This window comes from Sebastes fasciatus, chromosome 2, assembly GCF_043250625.1.
Source record: "Sebastes fasciatus isolate fSebFas1 chromosome 2, fSebFas1.pri, whole genome shotgun sequence".
In the NCBI taxonomy this organism is placed as follows: domain Eukaryota; kingdom Metazoa; phylum Chordata; class Actinopteri; order Perciformes; family Sebastidae; genus Sebastes; species Sebastes fasciatus.
The window spans coordinates 31334380-31356007 of record NC_133796.1 but is presented as its reverse complement, the minus strand read 5'-3'; the positions used below and the strand labels follow the sequence as shown (position 1 = coordinate 31356007).

Here is a 21628-nt window from a genome sequence, read left to right as displayed (position 1 = left end):
GAAAATAATAGTTAGTTTACAGTCTACTTAATGAAAAAAAATCTGATAATTAAAAAAAATAGAGTGTGGTTGTGCATTTGCGGGAACTTGGACTCTGTGTTTCTGCAATCCTTCAATTGTATTTGTATAGTACAGTCTCCTAAAAAAACGAGTGCAATCAAATGTGTGTAAATGGATATGGGAGGGTGCCACTTAACACATGTTTTCATTGCCTGTTTAAATGTTATATAACTCAGCAAGGTCCAGCTCCTCTTTCACTTTCATTTGTTGGCTAATAGGAGCCTACACTGACTGGGAAAAGGGAATTGTTCTGTTTCTCTGAAATCCTACATAACTGAGCCTGATGATGAAGACCGAGACGTTTCTGAGACTTCTGATTTTCCTCCTGACGTCACTGACAGGTAAGAGAATGACGCTTCATCATCTTTATGTTACTAGACAATAAATTAACAATGTGTAAATCTGTTAGTTGTAAGAGGCCAATCCAGACAATGTGGTGTTAAATATTCAACATTCAAAGTAGGGATAACCATCACTTAATCAGTTTGGTGTTAGCCTATTAAATGTAAGATATAGTCCTATACATGAGTACATGAATACAAAATATGTGTAATGAGTACTTTAACTTTTGACGTTAACATTTTGCTGTTTCTGTACTTTGATGTAAGTAGGAGTTTGAACTTATATTGGTATTTTTACCTTGTTGTATTAGTACCAGGGTCTTGAAAGAAAATATTTGAATTCAAGTCAAATATTAACAATTGTGAAATATCACACTTCCTCAGGAGGCTGACCAACGACTTCCCCTAAATCACAAGACTATTTAGCTACACAGAATGTGGTTGTCAGATAATATGTCACCCATGGTCATTGTATTGTTTCACAAAGGGTAACATACAGATATTACATGTGTGGTAATGGTCCTCTATTACTGTCAGTGTTGCTAAAATGTAAATAAATGGAAGTTAAAAAAACTAGATGTTATCATGACTCAACTTCAAAGGAAAAGTGCATAATTTTGGGAAATGCACTCATTGTTTTGAGTTAGATGAGAAGATTAATGCCACTTTCATGTCTGTAGGATAGATATGAAGCTACAGCCAGGACATGCTTGGCTGAGCTTAGAATAACAACTGGAAACAGGGGGAACAGCTAGCCTGGCTCTGTCCAAACGTAACACAATCCACCTAACAGCACCTTTATAGCTCTCTAACTAACACATTACTGTGTCTTTTTTTTTTTTTTTTAAATCTGTACAAAAACCGAAGTGTAAAAATTACAATTTCTAATTTTACAGGATGTTATGTGCGGGATTATTTCTTGGCTGGGTGCTGTGACTTAGTTTCTGTTGCTTGCCTGGCAACAACATCCATCCATCCATCTTCAACCGCTTATCCGGGATCGGGTCGCGGGGGCAACAGCTCCAGCAGGGGACCCCAAACTTCCCTTTCCCGGGCCACATTAACCAGCTCTGACTGGGGGATCCCGAGGCGTTCCCAGGCCAGAGTAGAGATATAATCTCTCCACCTAGTCCTGGGTCTTCCCCGTGGTCTCCTCCCAGCTGGTCGTGCCTGGAACACCTCCCAAGGGAGACGCCCAGGAGGCATCCGTGCTAGATGCCCGAACCACCTCAACTGGCTCCTTTCGACGCAAAGGAGCAAGGACTCTACTCCGAGTCCCTCACGGATGACTGAGCTTCTTACCCTATCTCTAAGGGAGACGCCAGCCACCTGAGGAAACCCATTTCGGCCGCTTGCACCCGCGACTTCGTTCTTTCGGTCATGACCCAACCCTCATAGGTGAGAGTAGGAACGAAGATTGAACGGTAGATCGAGAGCTTTGCCTTCCGGCTCAGCTCTCTTTTCGTCACAACGGTGCGGTAAAGCGAATGCAATACCGCCTCTGCTGCTCCGATTCTCCGACCAATCTCACGTTCCATCGTCCCCTCACTCGCGAACAAGACCCCGAGATACTTAAACTCCTTCACTTGGGGTAAGGACTCATTCCCTACCCGGAGTAGGCAATCCACCGGTTTCCTGCTGAGAACCATGGCCTCAGATTTAGAGGTGCTGATTCTCATCCCGACTGCGTCACACTCGGCTGTGAACCGATCCAGTGAGTGCTGGAGGTCGCAGACCGATGATGCCAACAGGACCACATCATCTGCAAAAAGCAGCGATGAGATCCTCAGCACACCGATCTGCAAACCCTCCTCCACCCGACTACGCCTCGATATCCTGTCCATGAATATCACGAACAGGATTGGTGACAAAGCGCAGCCCTGGCGGAGGCCAACCCCCACCGGAAACGAGTCCGACTTATTGCCGAGGATCCGAACACAGCTCTCGCTTTGGGCGTACAGGGATTGGATGGCCCTGAGAAGTGCCCCCCTCACCCCATACTCCCGCAGCACCCCCCACAGTATCTCCCGGGGGACCCGGTCATACGCCTTCTCCAAGTCCACAAAACACATGTAGACTGGATGGGCATACTCCCAGGCCTCCTCCAGGATCCTTGCGAGAGTGAAGAGCTGGTCCGTTGTTCCACGGCTAGGACGGAATCCGCATTGTTCCTCTTCGATCTGAGGTTCGACTATCGGCCGAACCCTCCTTTCCAGCACCTTGGAGTAGACTTTACCAGGGAGGCTGAGCAGTGTGATACCCCTGTAATTGGCACACACTCTCTGGTCCCCCTTTTTGAAAAGGGGAACCACCACCCCGGTCTGCCACTCCTTAGGCACTGTCACCGACTTCCACGCGGTGTTGAAGAGACGTGTCATCCAAGACAGCCCCTCCCCACCCAGAGCCTTCAGCATTTCTGGGCGGATCTCATCAACCCCCGGGGCTTTGCCACTGTGGAGTTGTTTGACTACCTCAGTGACTTCCACCAGGGTAATTGATGATGGTCCCCCATCAGCTTCCAGCTCTGCCTCTACCATAGAGGGCGTATTGGTCGGATTCAGAAGTTCCTCAAAGTGCTCCTTCCACCGCCCGATTACCTCCTCAGTTGAGGTCAACAGTGTCCCATCCTTACTGTACACAGCTTGGATGGTTCCCCGTTTCCCCCTCCTAAGGTGCCGGATGGTTTTCCAGAAGCACTTTGGTGCCGACCGAAAGTCCTTCTCCATGGCTGCTCCAAACTCCTCCCACACCCGCTGCTTTGCCTCCGTCACGGCAGTGGCTGCTGCTCTTCGGGCCCGTCGGTACCCTGCAACTGCCTCCGGAGGCCTCCTTCTTCAGTCGGACGGCTTCCCTGACCACCGGTGTCCACCACGGTGTTCGAGGGTTGCCGCCCCTTAAGGCACCTAAGACCTTAAAACCACAGCTCACCGCCGCAGCTTCAGCAATGGAAGCTTTGAACATCGTCCACTCGGGTTCAATGCCCCCAGCCTCCACAGGGATGCCAGAAAAGCTCCGCCGGAGGTGTGAGTTGAAGATCTCTCGGACAGGGGCCTCCTCCAGACGTTCCCAGTTCACCCTCACTACGCGTTTGGGCTTACCAGGTCTGTCCAGAGTCTTCCCCCACCCTCTGACCCAACTCACCACCAGATGGTGATCAGTTGACAGCTCCGCCCCTCTCTTCACCCGAGTGTCCAAAACATGCGGCCTCAGATCAGATGATACGATTACAAAATCGATCATCGACCTTCGGCCTAGGGTGCTCTGGTACCACGTACACTTATGAGCATCCTTATGTTCGAACATGGTATTCGTTATGGACAATCCATGACTAGCACAGAAGTCCAACAACAAACGACCACTCGGGTTTAGATCAGGGAGGCCGTTCCTCCCAATCACGCCACTCCAGGTGTCTCCATCGTTGCCCACGTGCACGTTGAAGTCTCCCAGGAGAACTATGGAGTCCACTACTGGAGCCCCATACAGGACTCCATTCAGGGTCTCCAAGAAGGCCGAATACTCCGAACTGCTGTTTGGTGCATACGCACAAACAACAGTCAGAGTTTTCCCCCTCATAACCTGAAGGCGTAGGGAGGCGACCCTCTCGTCCACCGGGGTAAACTCCAACATAGTGGCACTCAGCCGGGGATTTGTGAGTATCCCCACACCCGCCCGGCGCCTCACACCATGGGCAACTCCAGAGAAGAATAGAGTCCAACCCCTATCCAAGAGTACGGTTCCAGAACCGAGGCTGTGCGTAGAGGTAAGCCCTACCAGATCCAACTGATAACGCTCCACCTCCCGCACAAGCTCCGGCTCCTTCCCCCACAGAGAGGTGACGTTCCACGTCCCCAAAGCCAGCCTCTGCCGCCCGGGTTCAGTCCGTCGAGGGCTATAGCATCATATTATGAGAGTGGCATCAATCTTCCTAACTCTAGGCAGGTAAGCACATAAGTGTCAAATGTTTAACTATCTAATTTAATAACATCTTATAAATTTGGAATTGAAGCAATGCTCTGACTGGTTGACAGCAGTAAATTGTCCATTAACAGATATTTTAATTACAAGACATAACCAACCACAGTTCAGCAAACTTGTGAACATATAATAATGATGATATATTTGAGATTTCATTCTCAATGTCCACAAATAAATTCATATTATTGTTTAACAAAGTAAAATTAAAGGCAGGGTTGACGATTTTATCCAGTATACACTATTTGTTATATTGGTTGAAATAGTCTTTACACCCAGACAGTGATCCATTTCTTATGAGCTCTGAAAAAGGACCAGGAAAGAGCCGTCATCTGTAGCTGCTGTAATAATAATAATAATAATAATAATATCTTGGATTTATATAGCGCCTTTCATGAAACCCAAGGACGCTTAACAAAGACATAAATAAATACAACAAATGTAACAGTAGCTAGAGGCCATAGGCCTTGGTGAAGAGGTGGGTTTTGAGGAGTCTTTTGAAGGTGTCCAGAGATGGTGCGTTGCGGAGCTCTATGGGGAGAGAGTTCCAAAGTGTGGGGGCTGTCACACTGAAGGCTCTGTCCCCAAAAGTTCTCATTCTTGTGTGAGGGACGGAGAGCTGACCCGTGCCTGAGGATCTAAGGTTCCGGGGCTGTGTGTAAGGGTGGAGGAGGTCAGATAGGTACTGAGGAGCCAGGGCGTTGAGGGATTTGTAGGTGAGGAGGAGGATTTTGTAGGTGATGCGGGACTTGACCGGGAGCCAGTGGAGGTGGATGAGGGTGGGGGTGATGTGCTGCCAGGGCTTGGTGTAGTCCCTTTAAAAATGTCTACCAATCACTGCCTCGCGGTCCGCTTGGAAAGAACCAATCAGATGCCTCAGTGCCTCCCTACCTCCCTGCTCGTACTCTACCTATTCTGTCCTCACAATTACATGTCAGAGCAAAGCTAGACAGATAGTGAACAAAAACTCCAATAAAACCGTGTCTTGAAAAAGGTGTGGCTTTACTGATGGTTGTTTCTGTAAAACTGAAATAAATACATACAAAGCATGTATTAATATTCTGCATACACAGCGGATACAAGCATATGAAATCAAATTACAATGTAAATAGTTCTTCTTATGAAATGCTTGTTAACTTAATGTAATGAACATGAATTAAACTTCTATTTAAATGACCATGAATTTTAACCTTCTCTCTTTACAGGTAATAACATGGCAGGTAAGTGTTTTAACCTAACACAAATATCCACCAGGTAAGTAACTTAGGTTAGTATTAACACAAACATATCCAGCAAGCAAATAACTCAGGTAAGTTTACAAGTTGTACAGTTATTAGCTTAGACCTCCATTGAAATCTCCCTTGGTTAGCTAGCAATCTGAAAAGTGAGCATACACACATGTGTAGACTAAAGTAGATTCATAACAATCAATCAAATAACATTTTCTTTCCACAGGACTATTTCTTTATCAAAACAGTCAATCTAACAATGATTCACATCTTTACTTACGGACATATATACTCCAAGGCTCAAATGAAGGGAGATAACTGCTTTTGCATGCATACTGTGGGCTGCTCTTTGTTCAACTGAAAACCACATGGAGAATCGAAAGTGAAACTTAGAAAAAACACTCACTACCTTAAACGTCCACAGGAGGCAGTAATGCACTTAACAGAATACTCCCTGCCTGGTATATTAACAAGTATGCCACTATCATTTAGTCCTTCTGTCTATTCTCAGACAAGAGCACAATGACCTCTGTAACAGGTCTGAGGTATGTTTTGGCAGTTCCTTGTTTCATAATCCTGACTTCGACTTTCCGCACTTTGTTGTCGGCACTAGGTATGGCCTGGACTACAAGCCCGACAGGCCACTCATTACGCTTCACCTGACAGTCCTTGAGTAAGACGACATCACCTTCTTGAATGTTGGGTCTCTCGCCTTTCCACTTCCGCCTTGTCTGCAACGTTGCAAGATACTCTTGCCTCCATTTCTTCCAGAAACAGTCTGCGAGACCTTGTACCTGTCTCCACTGGCTTTTGTAGAGGTCTTTGAGTTCAAAGTCGCCGGGAGGTGCCGGAACAACGCTGGCTTTCTGGGTCAGAAGCATTGCTGGTGAGAGAATTTCAAGCGATTCAGGGTCAGTTGAAACAGGAACCAAAGGTCTGTTGTTCACTATGGCCATGACTTCAGCCAGAAGAGTGGTCAACACCTCGTGTGTGAGGCGAGTGGTTGAGGTTTTCAGCAGGAGACCGTCAAGAATGCGACGAACAACACCAATCATTCTCTCCCACACACCTCCCATGTGAGATGAATGCGGTGCATTGAATGTCCAAGTGCAGCCTTGGTCCAGTAAGTATGTTTTGATCTTTGGGTCATTGACATTGATTTTGAGTTCTTTGCAGGCCCCAACAAAGTTTGTGCCTCGGTCTGACCGTAGGTGCTTGACTGGTCCTCTGATTGACAGGAATCGACGCAAGGCATTAACAAAGCTGGAAGTCGACATTGACTCCACGACCTCCAGATAAACCGCTCGTGTGCTCAGGCAAGTAAACATCACAGCCCATCTTTTGCTTTCAGCACTATTCCCCCTAGTGCGGCGGGATGTGACACTCCATGGCCCAAACACATCTAGGCCGACATTGGTGAAGGGTGAATCCACAGAGACTCTGTCCGCAGGTAAGTTGGCCATTTTTTGTTCCTCTAGCCGTCCTCTCAGTTTCCTGCAAGTGACACATTTGTGGACTACACTGGAAATGAGCCTCTTGCCTCCAACGACCCAGAGTCCTGCTGTGCGCAATGCGCCTTCAGTGAACTGACGGCCTTGGTGTGCTACCTGGTTGTGATAATGCCTGACTAGTAGAGTGGCTACATGGTGGTTGGCTGGGATTATCAGAGGGTGTTTTTCCAGTTCTGACAGATCAGCTGACTGCAAGCGGCCCCCAACTCTCATCAACCCTTCTTCATCAATAAAGGGATCAAGTTTCTCGAGAGGACTTCGGTGGGAGACCTCTTTCTCATTTATGAGACACTTGAGCTCCTCTTTATAAACCTCTTGCTGTACGAATGATGCCTGTTTTTGCTTGTGAGAGTTCTGTACTGTGCAGATTGTTGCAGCGGTGCCAGCCTGTGCAGCTTTCTGTGTGAGATGCCTGAGAATATGACCTTGTAACATGAATGAGTGTTGTCATACCTCTCACAAGGGACTTCCAGCTTGAGAAGCGTTCAAATCGATGCGACCCAAGCGACTGTTGTGTAGTCTTTGTGACAAGGGTAGTCACTTGAGGACGAATCTCTTCATCCCATGCTGGCTCCACCAGCTCAAACGATTCAGCTTCTTTGTGTACCTCGGAACCAGCCTGCCTCAGGAACTCTGGACCAGTGAGCCAGCTGCTGTGCTGCAGGAGAGCTGCTGGAATGGACCTGGTCCTGTGATCTGCTGGATTCTGATCTGTGCTAACATGATGCCACTGTTCTGGTTTTGTTGATTTCCTGATCCGGTTCACTCTATTGGCAACGTACACGTAGAATCGCCGAGAGGCATTGTGGATGTAGCCTAGGACGATCCTACTATCGGTGTAGAACTTGACTCCCTGCAGTTCGATGTCACTCTCTTCTGTGATCAGTTCTGCCAGTTCAACCGCTAAGACCGCTGCACAGAGCTCTAAGCGTGGGACGGTGTGAGCAGGGTATGGCGCCAGCTTTGCTTTGCCCATGATGAATCCAACATGGCACTGGCCATCGGTGTCTATGACCCTGAGATAAGCCACAGCTGCAATTGCCATCATGGATGCATCTGAAAAGATGCATATCTCTCTCTTCTGAGTGCATGACAATGAGACAGGTACGTAGGGTCTGCGGATTTGGAGTTGTTCGAGATCAGTGAGTGAGTCAGTCCATGTCCTCCACTGTGCTTCTCTGTCTGCTGATAGAGGTTCATCCCATTCACATTGCTCTGAGGAAAGTTCCCTGAACAATGCTTTGCCCTGCATTGTGATGGGGGCAACAAATCTGAGGGGGTCATACAGTCTATTCACAACAGAAAGTATTCCTCTCCGGGTGAAGGGCTTAGTGTCCTGTGACACCTGGAACATGAAACTGTCTGTCTGTAAGTTCCAACTCAGCCCGAGGCTTCGCTGTAGAGGCAGAGGGTCTGCACTCATATTCAGATCCTTGAGGTCCTTCGCTCTCTCCTCAGGTGGGAATGCATCCATTACCTGTTTGTTATTTGAGGCTATTTTGTGAAGCCTTATGTTGGACTCTGCCATCATGTTCCTTGTGCGTTTCAGGAGGTCAATGGCTTCTTTTTCGCTGGATACTGAGGTAAGTCCATCATCCACATAGAAGTTTCGAAGGACAAACTGCTTCGCGTCTGAGCCATGTTCCTTCTCACCCAGTTCAGCTGCACGTCTCAGGCCATAGATGGCCATAGCTGGTGAAGGGCTGTTTCCGAAAACATGCACCTTCATGCGGAACTCTGTGACTTGGTTACTGAGGTCATTATCCTTAAACCACAGGAACCTGAGATAATCCCAGTGATCCTCTCTGACCCTAAAGCAGTAAAACATCTGCTCAACATCAGTGTTAATGGCTACTTGTTCTCTACGAAAGCGCAGTAGGACACCAAGCAGCTTATTGTTTAGGTCTGGTCCACTAAGGAGTGTGTCATTCAAGGAGATGCCTTTGAACTGGGCACTTGAATCAAATACAACACGAATCTTCCCCGGTTTCTGGGGATGATACACTCCAAAAAGGGGCAAGTACCAGCACTCCTCACCTTCCTTAAGTGGTGGTGCTGGTTCCGCTTGATCGTTGTCAAACGTTTTCTGCATAAAATCGACAAACTGGTCTCTCATATCTGGCTTTTTCTGAAATGTTCGCTGCAGGGTAGAGAGACGCCTCATAGCCTGATCCCTGTTATTTGGAAGAGGGCTATGTGGTGAGCGGAATGGCAAGGGTGCAACCCAGTGGTTTTCTTCATCAATATAGACTTCTCTGTCCATTATCTCAAGGAAGATTCTATCTTCGACAGACAGAGCTGGTTTGTCATCATCAGGGCATCTTTGAAAGATCTTGTCACCAAGATTGTCTGTGTTGGTGGTGGGAGCTACTTCCTCTAAACAGAAAGATGGGCTTGAATGATGTTGCTGTATAGGAGCACTGAATTTCTCTTTCACATGGATTGTTCCATTACAGGGCATGAGAAATGAGGTGCGTCCATTTTGCAGAACATTTGTCCTGTAGACGTTCACGTTGGTTGGCTTGTGAGCTCCTCCGAGGCAGACCTCACCCTCAATTACCCAGCCTAAATCCAATTGCTGCGCGTATGGTGTGTTATGTGGACCATTGTACTGCTCGCGTACTTTGTGGACACTCAGAATGTCCCGCCCTAGCAACAGAAGGATTGGAGCCCTGGGGTCAAGTGGAGGAATTTTGTCTGCTACTGGTGCGAGATGAGGGAAGTACTGTGTGATGTCAGGAGTGGGAATTTCAGATCTGTCATCTGGCATCGTATTGCACTCTAGGAGAGGGGGGAGTGCAACCTTGGTTTTCCCATCGAGTGATGCAACAATGAAGTTGCTGACTTTCCTTCCTGTTGTCTCCTTTATGCCTGAGCACGTCTTCAGAGTGTACGAGGATGAATCCCCAGTGATGCCAAACAGGTTGAAAAACGCTGACTTCACCAGTGACCGGTTGCTTTGGTCGTCTAACACTGCGTACATTCTCTCAGCTTTGTCAGGATGGTTAGCAGGGTAGACGTGGACTAAGCAGATTTTGGCACATGATCTTGGCCCAAGGGTCTTGCCACAGATTTCGGTGCACATAGATGTTACTTCAGGCGACGAACCGCTGTCTCGCTCCCCGCCATGCTCTTGCTCCGTTACAAAGGTCCCCACTGACCAGGGAGCTGGACCTTGGTGTAATGCGGAGATGTGCTTGTCACTATTACACTCCTTGCACTTCACAGCTGCCTTACAGTCTTTAGCAATGTGCTTTGTAGATGCACAACACCGGAAGCAGATGAACATTTCCTTCAGATAAGCTTTCCTTTCGTCCAAATGATTGCCTCTGAATCCACGGCACTTTGCTAAAGGATGTGGCTTGTTGTGGACAGGGCACTGATTGCTTGGATCATCTGCTTTCTTTGCAGGTGTGTAGCCCTGTGAAGCTGGAGGTGGGGCTGACACTTCAGTTTTTCTCACCGACACTGGTGTCCGATTACTGAACCTTTCAGGTTTCTCAGGCTTAGAATGGTTCAAGCTGCTGGATGTGGAAAACACGAAACTTGGCTGCATATAAATTTCACGAAGAATCGGAATGGTGGAAAGGAAATATGGTGTTCATCTTTGTACTTGGAGCCTTGAGAGATCCAGCGTTCCTGCAGGCCGTATGGAAGCTTTTCCACTATAGGATTGACTCCTCTAGCAGTGTCAAGATACGCAAGGCCAGGTAGGTGCCCGCCTGCCTTTGCTGACTCTACCTCCAGAAGTATGTCTCCTAGTTCTCTGAGCCTCTGGCCATCCTTGTTAGAGATTCTGGGAAAATTATCCAGCTTCTGTAGCAGGGCATGTTCGATCATCTCAGGGCAGCCGTAACTGTTTTCTAATCGCTGCCAAATCATGTTTACACCTGCTGTTGGATTGTGCACATGAACTGACCTGATTCGCAGAGCTTGCAAAGATGATTCTGGGCCGAGCCACTTAGTGAGTAGGTCGAGCTCCTCTCTGGCTATTAGATTGAGCTCTCTGGCAACAGCTTGGAAAGAGGTCTTCCATGCCCAGTAGTTTTCCGGGCGGTCGTCAAATTTTAACAGTCCAGAACTCACTATTTCTCTCCTGACCAGGTATTTTGCCAAGTCAGTCATTTGTGGTATTTCACATGCGTAGCCCCTAAGGCTGGGTGTGTGAGACATCGGTGGAGGGGAATAACAAGGGTAGTATGCTCTTCGTGCGTCATCTACTGGCTCGTCTGCTCTTTGCATGTCGTTTACTAGCTCGTCTTTAATATACAACTTTGACAGAACATTCTCTGCCCTTGCAGGTGGCCCGCTCTGAGCTGTATTTTGCTGAGGGGTCTCTGTTTGTGTGGGTTTGACAGGCGGTTGCTGTGAGACTGGAGCTTGTTGCTGGGCGTGTGGTGCTAAGGAATGGGTCTGCACATACTCGCTGGTACGCTGAGCAGGATCCTCATGAGCGATCTGGGTTAAGTCTCCGAGAGGTCTCTCTTCCACTTCAACCACTGCTTCGTAGACTGCTGCTTCAGCTGAGGCTGCTGTGGCACACCTCTCTTTTTGTAGCACATACAGACTGGCTTCCACCTCTGCTTTACGCCGCGCTGTCTCAGCCAAGGTCTTCTGATGCTCTGCCTCGAGATGAGCTTTTTCTCTCATCATAGCTGCCTCTTTTGCAGCGTATGAGACCTGTACACGAGCTGCCTCCGCTTTAGCTCTTGCCTTGGTTGCTGCTGCACTGGCTGAAGACCTGCTTGATCTTCCAGATGACTTGGAGACTTGTGAGCTGGTCTCCGTGATGTGTCTGTCCACTTGGTGCTGCTTCGAAGAGCTTTGGATGCAGTGTGCTGATTACAGTGTAATTCCCGTGGTTTTCACCCGCTGTGTAATTGTCCTTTTACTATTCTGTCCTCACAATTACGTGTCAGAGCAAAGCTAGACAGATAGTGAACAAAAACTCCAATAAAACCGTGTCTTGAAAAAGGTGTGGCTTTACTGATGGTCGTTTCTGTAAAACTGAAATAAATACATACAAAGCATGTATTAATATTCTGCATACACAGCGGATACAAGCATATGAAATCAAATTACAATGTAAATAGTTCTTCTTATGAAATGCTTGTTAACTTAATGTAATGAACATGAATTAAACTTCTATTTAAATGACCATGAATTTTAACCTTCTCTCTTTACAGGTAATAACATGGCAGGTAAGTGTTTTAACCTAACACAAATATCCACCAGGTAAGTAACTTAGGTTAGTATTAACACAAACATATCCAGCAAGCAAATAACTCAGGTAAGTTTACAAGTTATACAGTTATTAGCTTAGACCTCCATTGAAATCTCCCTTGGTTTAGCTAGCAATCTGAAAAGTGAGCATACACACATGTGTAGACTAAAGTAGATTCATAACAATCAATCAAATAACATTTTCCTTCCACAGGACTATTTCTTTATCAAAACAGTCAATCTAACAATGATTCACATCTTTACTTACGGACATATATACTCCAAGGCTCAAATGAAGGGAGATAACTGCTTTTGCATGCATACTGTGGGCTGCTCTTTGTTCAACTGAAAACCACATGGAGAATCGAAAGTGAAACTTAGAAAAAACACTCACTACCTTAAACGTCCACAGGAGGCAGTAATGCACTTAACAGAATACTACCCTTGGCGTGCACCAGCCTGAACTCAAAGCGCGCCGCCTCCGCAGGTTTACTGGAGAATGGAAGAGAAAACTCAGCCAAAAGAAGCACTGCCGTGGTAACTTGTCAGAGTTGTTGAGTTGAGGTCCTCTCTCCGCTCTGTGTCTGTGAAGTAGTTACGATGCGGCGGCGCTCATGTGTTACACGGATAATAATGACGCGTAGCTCACTCTGGTGCAGCACATTTAATTTCTGTAGACATATGAGAGAATACAGTTTACTTCAGGAAAATTCCCGGTGGCGTCCATACTTGAATTCACTCATCACTTACTGACTACTTGCAACTACTTCTTCACTGGCGTCAGCTACTGATGCCCTACGCATGGAGCGCCCTCTGCTGACCATACTGTGCTTAACAGGAATAAACATAACCACACATAAAATTACCTCATAGGAGAATAATACAGGTAAGTGACACAGCATACCTCATGTTTTTGAGACCTTAGCTTTCACTGAATGCAATAATGTTCAAAATATGTTCAAAAATTACGGGGGCTAATATTTCTTTGTCAGTTAGCACACCCAGTGCCACACTCTACCCCACAAAATTAAATGTCTCCTGACATTTCTATGGACATTTAGACAGTATCTTTAACAAACCTCTACCCTCCAAGGCCTCCAAAAGTTCTTAGTCTCTGTAACCTGAGTTTCTGTTACCTTACAGTCTCTCTGTACCAAGGACGGCTGGCCTAACATGTCGTAGCTCAGTACCAAAGGTCGTTGTCTCAGTCTCTGTGGTTGCTGTCTTATCAGCTGTGGCATGACATTGCCTGAGTTGAGGGTGTGCCTCTAACTCTCCACCTTCATGTCTGTCCAGGCCTGGTTCAGGTCTCTGAGACTGTAGTTGCACATCCTCCTCTGGACGCTGGTGCTGGGGGCTCTGATGAGGCTGAAAGGGCTCTGCCAGAGGATTCAGTGACCTTTGCTCCTGCTGCTTGTTACTGCTGGACCTCAGATGCCACTGGTAGGTACCGCCGTAGTTGTCGTCTGAGTCACTGTTGGTCTCTGGTTGCTGCAGTTCTTTGTGTTGTGGTCTCGCCTTTCTCTTTGTAGGACACTGAGAGCCTCTCTGTGGCTGAGGGGTCGTGACTGGCGAATGATCGAGGGGTAGGTGGTCGCACAGCAGCAGGAGGTTCCTGTGGACCATTCTGTCTCTCCCTTTACCATTTTTTGGGCTGACCTGGTAGACTGGGCTGTTATCACCTTTCCTGTCTTTCACTTTGTAGACCCGGCTCTCCCAATAAGACTGGATCTTTCCAGGCCCACCTCTTGGAGTGAGGTTTCGAATAAGGACCCGATCGCCTCGCTGAAGGTCTCTCCCCTACACCTTTTTGTCGTAGTTGGCTTTTCCACAAGCCGCCCCCTTGTCAGCTGTTCTGGCAGCTATCTAGTATGCTTCTTGCATTCTCTTTTTCCAGTGACTCACATAATCCTCAAAGGTTTCATGGGCCTCGTCTCTTTTAATGTCGAACAATAGATCAATTGGCAGGCGAGGGGATTGTCCAAAGGTGAGCTGGTAGGATATGTAGCCTGTTGCCTCATTCTTTTTTCTTCAGGCATTCACACACGTTTGTAACAAAATGCTCCACATCTTTGTGCATTTGTGACCAGTAGAACCTTTCCCGGATGAGGTCCAGCGTTCTCTCCACCCCCATGTGGCCCATGTCCTGGTGCAGTTCTTTGCAAACCAGCAAATGGTAGGATTTGGGGATCACCAACTGTTCTTGGCGGAAGGTTCTGCGGCGCAGGACACCATCTTCGTCTATCTGGATCTTTAGCCATTGTTCCAGTAGTGTAGCGACAGCAGAGTGCTCAGCTTGGATCTCAGTTCTACTTGGTCTCCTGTTCTGCAACTTATACCAAAGGACTATGGACAGGATTTCATCCTCCTCCTGAGCCTTGCGGATTTGCACTGGAGTGAGAGGTTGACCGGTCCCACAGTCTTTCACAAGGTCCAAGGTGCTGATGTGGACCACTCCAACGCCCTGGCAGGGGTTTCTACTTTTCACCGTCACACTTTCCATGGATGGTCTCTTGAGTGGCCTCAGCAGTACAGCTGCTCATGTAATCCTCGATGTCCAATGGCATCTGAGATAGTCCATCAGCGTCTGAGTTGTTTTTCCCCGGACGATAGCGTATAGTGAAGTTGTAATCGGCCAACTCCACCACCCATCTGTGCCCTGTAGCATTGAGTTTTGCAGTCGTGAGCACGTATGTCAACGGATTGTTATCCGTATACACCACAAACGATGGATCATGGTACAAGTAGTCACGGAAACGGTCACAGATGGCCCACTTCAACGCTAAAAACTCCAGCTTCCCGGAATGGAGGTGGTACTTTGCTGGACTCAGGGTGCGGGAGCCATACGCTATCACTAACTTTTCCTTGCTGCCGCTGGTACAACACAGCACCCAAACCAACCTGGGATACGTCACAATGCAACACTAATGGCTGGGTAAAGTCAGGATAGCCAAGGACAGGAGGCTGCGTGAGCGCATCGATCAGCTGGTTCAATACTTCCTGGTGGGAACTGGTCCACTGTATGGGCGTTCGTGACGGTAAGTGGCCTTTCTTTTTCTTAACTGCTTTCTTGTGTCTTTCTGTGGGTAGATCTGGGGTGTGTTGTTCACGGTTCGGGACACTTAACAGGCTGTACAGTGGGTGGGCCACTCGTGAGAAGTTGGGCACGAAGGGTCGATAATAGGAGAGGAACCCAAGCATCTGGCGTAGGTCACCAACAGTGGCAGGTGTTCTCTCCTTTAGCGCTCTCACAGGTGCTATCTCCGCGGGGTCCATGGTGTAACCTTCTCCCGTCATCAACTTGCCAAGGAACCTCACGCTGGGTTTAAACAGTTCACACGTCTTCGGAGTCAACTTTACACATTGCTCTTTGTAGCGTTGGCACTTGCTGCTGTGTACTAGATTGTCATCCAGGTACGGGAGGCAAATCGTGTCTCTCAGGCCAGCTAAGCAATGCTCTGAAATTCTGCGGGTGCAGAACTCAGACCAAAATGGATGCAGATCCATTCATAGAGCCCCCAGGGTGTGATGAAGGCTGTCAGTGGGCAGCTCTCTTCATCCAGGAATCCCTGGTGGTATGCTTTTCAGCATGGAGACAAAACAGGCCAACTTAACCATGCTAGCAACGATTAGCTTACACTATGAACTCATGTAACTCTTAATTCTTTAACCTGCTTTACACTGGCACACAACGACCCTACCCTTCAACTTCAATCAAACTCAATGTTTCTGCATATTAAAGTTACAAACTAAGGCTCTACTCACAGAACTGCTACTGTTTATTACCTAGGCTGTGTTTATAGTCAGCTTACCTGTAGAAATATGAGAGAATACAGTTTACTTCAGGAGCACTCTCGGTGGTGTCCATACTTGAACTCACTCATCACGTACTGACTACAGGCAACTACTCCTTCACTGGCGTCAGCTACTGATGCCGTACGCATGGAGCAGCCTCTGCTGACCATACTGTGCTTAGCAGGAATAAACATAACCACACATAAAACGACCTCATAGGAGAATAATACAGGTAGCCTAAGTAACACAGCATCATGTGGTTTAGACGGAGCTCCTGAGGCGATGCTACATTCAAATTATGCTAGCTTTCCAACATCGTCGACCCTATCTTTAACTCAAATTTGTGACACTCATTTGCAGGTGTGTGTCCTCGGAGACCCAGAGAGATACGTGTCAAGGCAGGCGAGATGGTGGCGCTGTACTGCCCTCGTGACAGAGGGTATAATCCTGATGATGCCAAAGTGATGTGGACCAGTTACACCACCCAGGAGATGGATCTGACCAACGTGTCACCAGCTGAGCAGAGGCAGATGGGCGTGCTGGTTCATGGGAGGAGCCTTGTGATTTTCAGTGCTTCTGTCAACCATCGGGGGAATTACTCATGCTCTCTGGGGTAAAGTCCAAACAAATTCCTAAACAGCATTCCTCTATTGCAAGGGAGCTCATTTCCCCAGAAACCACATTGTTTCGTTCCTGAGACCTACATTAAACAAGACTATAAAAGTGACATACAGTAAATAGGCATATAAACACATTTTACTCATGAGGGATTATTTTGGCTATAAACTACTAAAATCATGGATGGATGAGGTTTTACATTAATAATTTCTATATATCTTTTTTATATCTTAATGTACACAAAGTTTTATATATTATTAGAAAAATATTAGAGGTCATATTCTGAAAGCAAGTTTTGTCGATTGTTGCCATATCTAATATCTATATGCCATAACAGAAATGTTGTCAATCAACAACAGCTTTTATCTTTGCACTGAACCACTGAACTTGTTGCTTGCCATTATGGTGAGCTATGCATTAAAAGATAAACAAGACTAAGAGTCTACAGCCACACTAGCAGCTCTGTGATGATGCTGCTTTGAGCTAAATGCTAATATCACAATACTAACATGCTCACCTCACAAGTTCACCTTCTTAGTTTAGCTTGTTAGCATGCTAACATTTGCTAATTAGCACTGAACACAAAGTACAGCTGAGGCTGATGGGAATGTCATTAGTTTTGCAGGTATTTGGTCATAAACCAAAGGGATGGACAAATAAAAAATTTGACCTGAGGGTGGCGCTAGATAAAAAGTAAAGGATTACAATTCATCCTAAGGGGGAACATGATGGTCTGAACCAAATTTCATGACAATCCATCCAAAAGTTTCCGATTCCAAAGAATTTTCACTCAAAACCACAAGATGAAAAGTCAGAGGATAACCAAAGTCATTAAGATGAATCCAGACTTTCTTGAAACCATGAATGTACAACATTTCTCAGCAATTTCTCACCAACCAAAGCTTTGGTGTGATCTGGTTCTTTGCAGCACGAAACCAAATGCCATTAAAAGGCCTTTTGTAATGTGGTGATGTAGAAACGGCACACTGGCTAATTAGATGAAAATTAGTATTTTGGAAACTCTTCGTCACCGTTCGTCAAAACGTTTAATATCTGAATGTGAAATCTTCATATTAACCTTTTCTTTGACATCATGACAGGAATGCCAGCCACCAGTTCTGGTTCAGGCTGATGGTGGGCTCAACACAGACAGAGAGTAAAGAGCGGACCCAGTACCCTCAAACATGTAACATAGGAGAGGCCTGCAAGTTGCATTGCCCTGATGTAAACATACCTGCTGTAAGCATCCCGAATATTACCAGCAACGGCATTATATGGCACAAGGTACGTAAACACAGTCGATTATTGACTATGAACAAGATTTGATTGGGAAATAAAAAGCTGCATCATACATGATTTGTTTTTACATTATTATTGTTTTCCAAAGTGTAAGATTTTTTTTATAGAATGTGTTTTTCTACATTTGAGGCTAAAACTGTTTTTTGCTTAAATATCAACTTAATTTTCTTGTAGGAGGGCGAGTCACTGCAAAAAGACGTTTACTTCTCAAGTGTGGAAGAGAATGAGAATGGAACCTACACCTGTACCAGATCTTACTTGTATCATGATCAAATATATAACATGACCTTTACAGTGCTGCTTATACTGAAACCAAAGGGTGAGAAAAACACTGTTTGGACCTGTTTATCTTCATACGTTGAATAAGAAGATGTTAAGTGCTTTCTCCTTGTTTTGCACAGAAAAATCACAGAAAAAGACAGAGATCACTTCACCACACAACAATGATACAATTTATGTAGATTTGGGTGAGCTTCAGTCTTGTAGTGCGGATACACACACTTTGATATACATATGAGCTTTTATTATCTTTCTAAATCACACATTTTAAATCTTTAACTCTGTTTTCTCCAGGCTCACCAAAGGTGATTATTTGTAAAGCTGTTATGTTTTCACAATTTGACGAGGTGTTCTGGATCAGCGGGAAATCAGATGTGGAAACGAACAACAGCTTTCCAGTTTTCTACAATACCACATGGTAAACACTTCACACAGCTGTACCAGCCCTCACAACTAAGTACAAATGTCACACGTAGCCACATATGCACACACACATATCATAGCTAACAATTGTCCTTCTGGATCTTCCTTTCCTTTCCTTTCCTTTCCTTTCCAGGGAAAATAATGCTGGAGAAATAAAGATGACAGCATCTCTAGTCTTCAAAACAGTGTCAGAGGAGGATCTATCAAAAACTTACACCTGTATACTGCAGTCTGTATTTGGACCCTCAAGATCCGTCACCATCAACTTGGCCCAAAAACGTATGTAAGATGGATGGACAGATAGAGCTTCGGCTTTACTAATGTTTCCAGCAGCGTTGTGTTCAATTTACCATGATGATCCTGTGATCCACTAAGTTGTACTTGAAAAGCAAAAGTTCTAATCACAGAGAAGTTTCATCTGGCGTTTGCTACTTTAAATGAATTCTAATTTGAGGAGTTATTTGTCCTTGATATCCCTACAGCTTCCCCTTCCTCCCTCTCCCTGACTCTCGGCATTGTAGCCGTGGTGATGGTGGTAATTGTTCTAACAGTTGTTGTTTATGAGAAGCTGAAAATGGACATCGCTCTTTTCCTGCGAGGCACTCTTTGTTGCTATCACAGCAGCTCAGGTAGGATTCATGTTTTGGTTTTGAATAACTCTTGTGTAACAGGTGCATATTGCACATTGCAGCCAGCCATGTCATCTCTACCAAAGACGGGTTTTTTTGCTGTTGTTTATTTAGATGGAAAGAGCTATGATGCCTTTTTGATGTGTTACAAGAGCAACACAGATGCAGGACTAAATGAAGATGAAAGAAAATGTCTGGAGAGTGTTTTGGAAGAGAGGTTTGGTTACAATCTCTGTCTTTATGATCGTGACATCTTACCAGGGAAAGGTACGTTTTTAAGATATACTCTGAAGAGAATCTACCTAAACATCTTAATTAGTATATAATCTGAACTTTGGTTGGTTGCAGCTGTAGTGGAGGAAGTGCTGGACTGTGTAGAGCAGAGTCAGGCGGTGGTTTTGGTTCCCACATCTCCAGATCCCGGTCCAGGATCTGGCCTGCTGAGTGCCATCCACGCAGCTCTTGTGGAGCGGCAGACTCACTTGGTTTTCATCCAAACTGAGACAACAGAAATGTCGAGATCTGGTTCATTACCAGAGGGCTTGCAGCTCCTTGGCGAGGCTGAAGACTGTGTCACGTGGAAGGGCATAAGCTCCATGTCGCCATCCTCTTCCTTCTGGAAGCAGCTTCGTTATTACCTACCTGCCCCGCAGCATGAGGCAAAAACAAAGCTGTTACCTCAGACAGCTACCCAGGATGATAACTGTTAAAGGTACTGTTTGTAACTTCCTACACGTATAAATTGGGTTGGTGTTCCAAGCGCGCTCACGTGTGGCTACGCTGTTCCAACACAAACTACACGGAAGCACCAAAACAGCAAAGTTATATCTAGGTCATGCGTACACACTACACACTGCAGAAGACGGGTGTCTGAAATATAGAGTATTTATTTTATTTGTTTATTTAGATCCGCATTAGCTTTTGCATAGCAGCAGCTATTCTTCCTGGGGTCCACATAGTTTACATGGTGACAATGCAAAAATACACATTCACACTACTCAACATACGCTGTAAATAAAACAATAACAACTGACACAGTTTAAATAACTAAAACACAAAGAAAATAGAAAGGCTCCGGCTGAATCTATCATGATCTAACAGATAAATATGCCCATAATACCCTTACACACTCAAGAATACTAAACATTTCTTAAGTAATGCTCTTTTAGTGTTTTTTAAAAAAACATATATATAATTTTGTTGTGTAATATGATTTGGGAGTGAATTCCATTCTTGCATTGCTCTGTATATTCCTGTACTTTGACCTGATTTGGTTTTGGATCTTGGTGGAAATGGAGTCTTTGTTGTTATGTAATTCTTAATGAAAACCATCAATGAGTACACTAATCTATTTTTCACTTCAAACCAGTGATATTGTGGTTTTAGCTGATGTGTGTCGCCTAACTGTTCTCACTCATAATATTCCTTTTTCACTGCAGACATTTTGACTTGTCATAGAGTGCTCCAGGGATAACGTGTTTTTGTAGGCCAACCAGGAAGTTAGCATCGCCCTGGGTTCCCTCGACAAAAAGCCAATGGGATTTTTCCATTGGGTTTTGGTTTATTGCAGAAATACACCAAAGAAAAAAAATCTTCACAAATGAACACCACTTCTATGATTTTTGAATCATGTATGCAATCACCAGAAGTAAAAAACTAATTTTAGGCAATTAACAAACTAAACCACAGAGCGAGAGTATACACAACAAGGCTGTAAAGGCAGACGAGTCGGCCTGATGACGTTTAGTAGTGTCATTTAGCCACTTGTTAGCAACCGCCTTTTTTAAGACACATTTAGGCTGCAAAATTCACGAGTGGGGTATTTATTGACATTTCTATTTCATAGAACAAAACGTTAAAATCTCCTAAGCTTGTGTTAACCACAGACCTTATTCAAACCCATTCAAAAAACCCATTGACTTCCAGATGAAGGAACCGGAAGTGCTAAAATGCTAACTCTTCCGAGTTTTAGGACTCATTCCTGTAGCACTCTATTGTAGAAAAACAGAAGTTTGTATCTTAATAACCAGTAAGTCATGACAGAGTGACAGTGCACAGTACCAGCACCCTGAAAACGAAGCAGCTAAATTGAATTCAGCCATCATTCATTTTAGTATTGACGCCTGTGATTTCCCTTCTGTGAAAAGCCAAACAAATGTATTGTGTGAAAAAGGCCTGTCAGGTGTGGACACTGCAGGGAAAGATGGACAATATGCACTGCAATACGTCAAAGATATTATTGAATTGTT

General features: G+C 45.5%; 1 protein-coding gene across 1 annotated transcript; it reads left to right on the top strand.

The window, feature by feature from the left end:
• Positions 1-252: 252 nt before the first annotated feature.
• Positions 253-21360, top strand: LOC141758083 (interleukin-1 receptor-like 1). The gene is made up of 10 exons (XM_074619185.1): positions 253-401; positions 16492-16744; positions 17850-18033; positions 18223-18367; positions 18450-18515; positions 18622-18745; positions 18884-19029; positions 19233-19379; positions 19494-19646; positions 19728-21360. Exons 1-10 carry the CDS (start codon positions 344-346, stop codon positions 20087-20089), a joined length of 1638 nt encoding a protein of 545 aa, XP_074475286.1. The 5' UTR covers positions 253-343; the 3' UTR covers positions 20090-21360.
• The last annotated feature ends 268 nt before the right edge of the window (positions 21361-21628 follow it).

What these genes read in the sequence shown, in the direction of transcription:
- LOC141758083 (XM_074619185.1), top strand. Translation starts at nt 344, where the DNA reads ATGATGAAGACCGAGACGTTTCTGAGACTTCTGATTTTCCTCCTGACG. An exon ending in AATTACTCATGCTCTCTGGG is followed by an intron (nt 16,745 to 17,849) that starts GTAAAGTCCAAA and finishes ACATCATGACAG; the next exon opens with GAATGCCAGCCACCAGTTCT. An exon ending in ACGGCATTATATGGCACAAG is followed by an intron (nt 18,034 to 18,222) that starts GTACGTAAACAC and finishes ATTTTCTTGTAG; the next exon opens with GAGGGCGAGTCACTGCAAAA.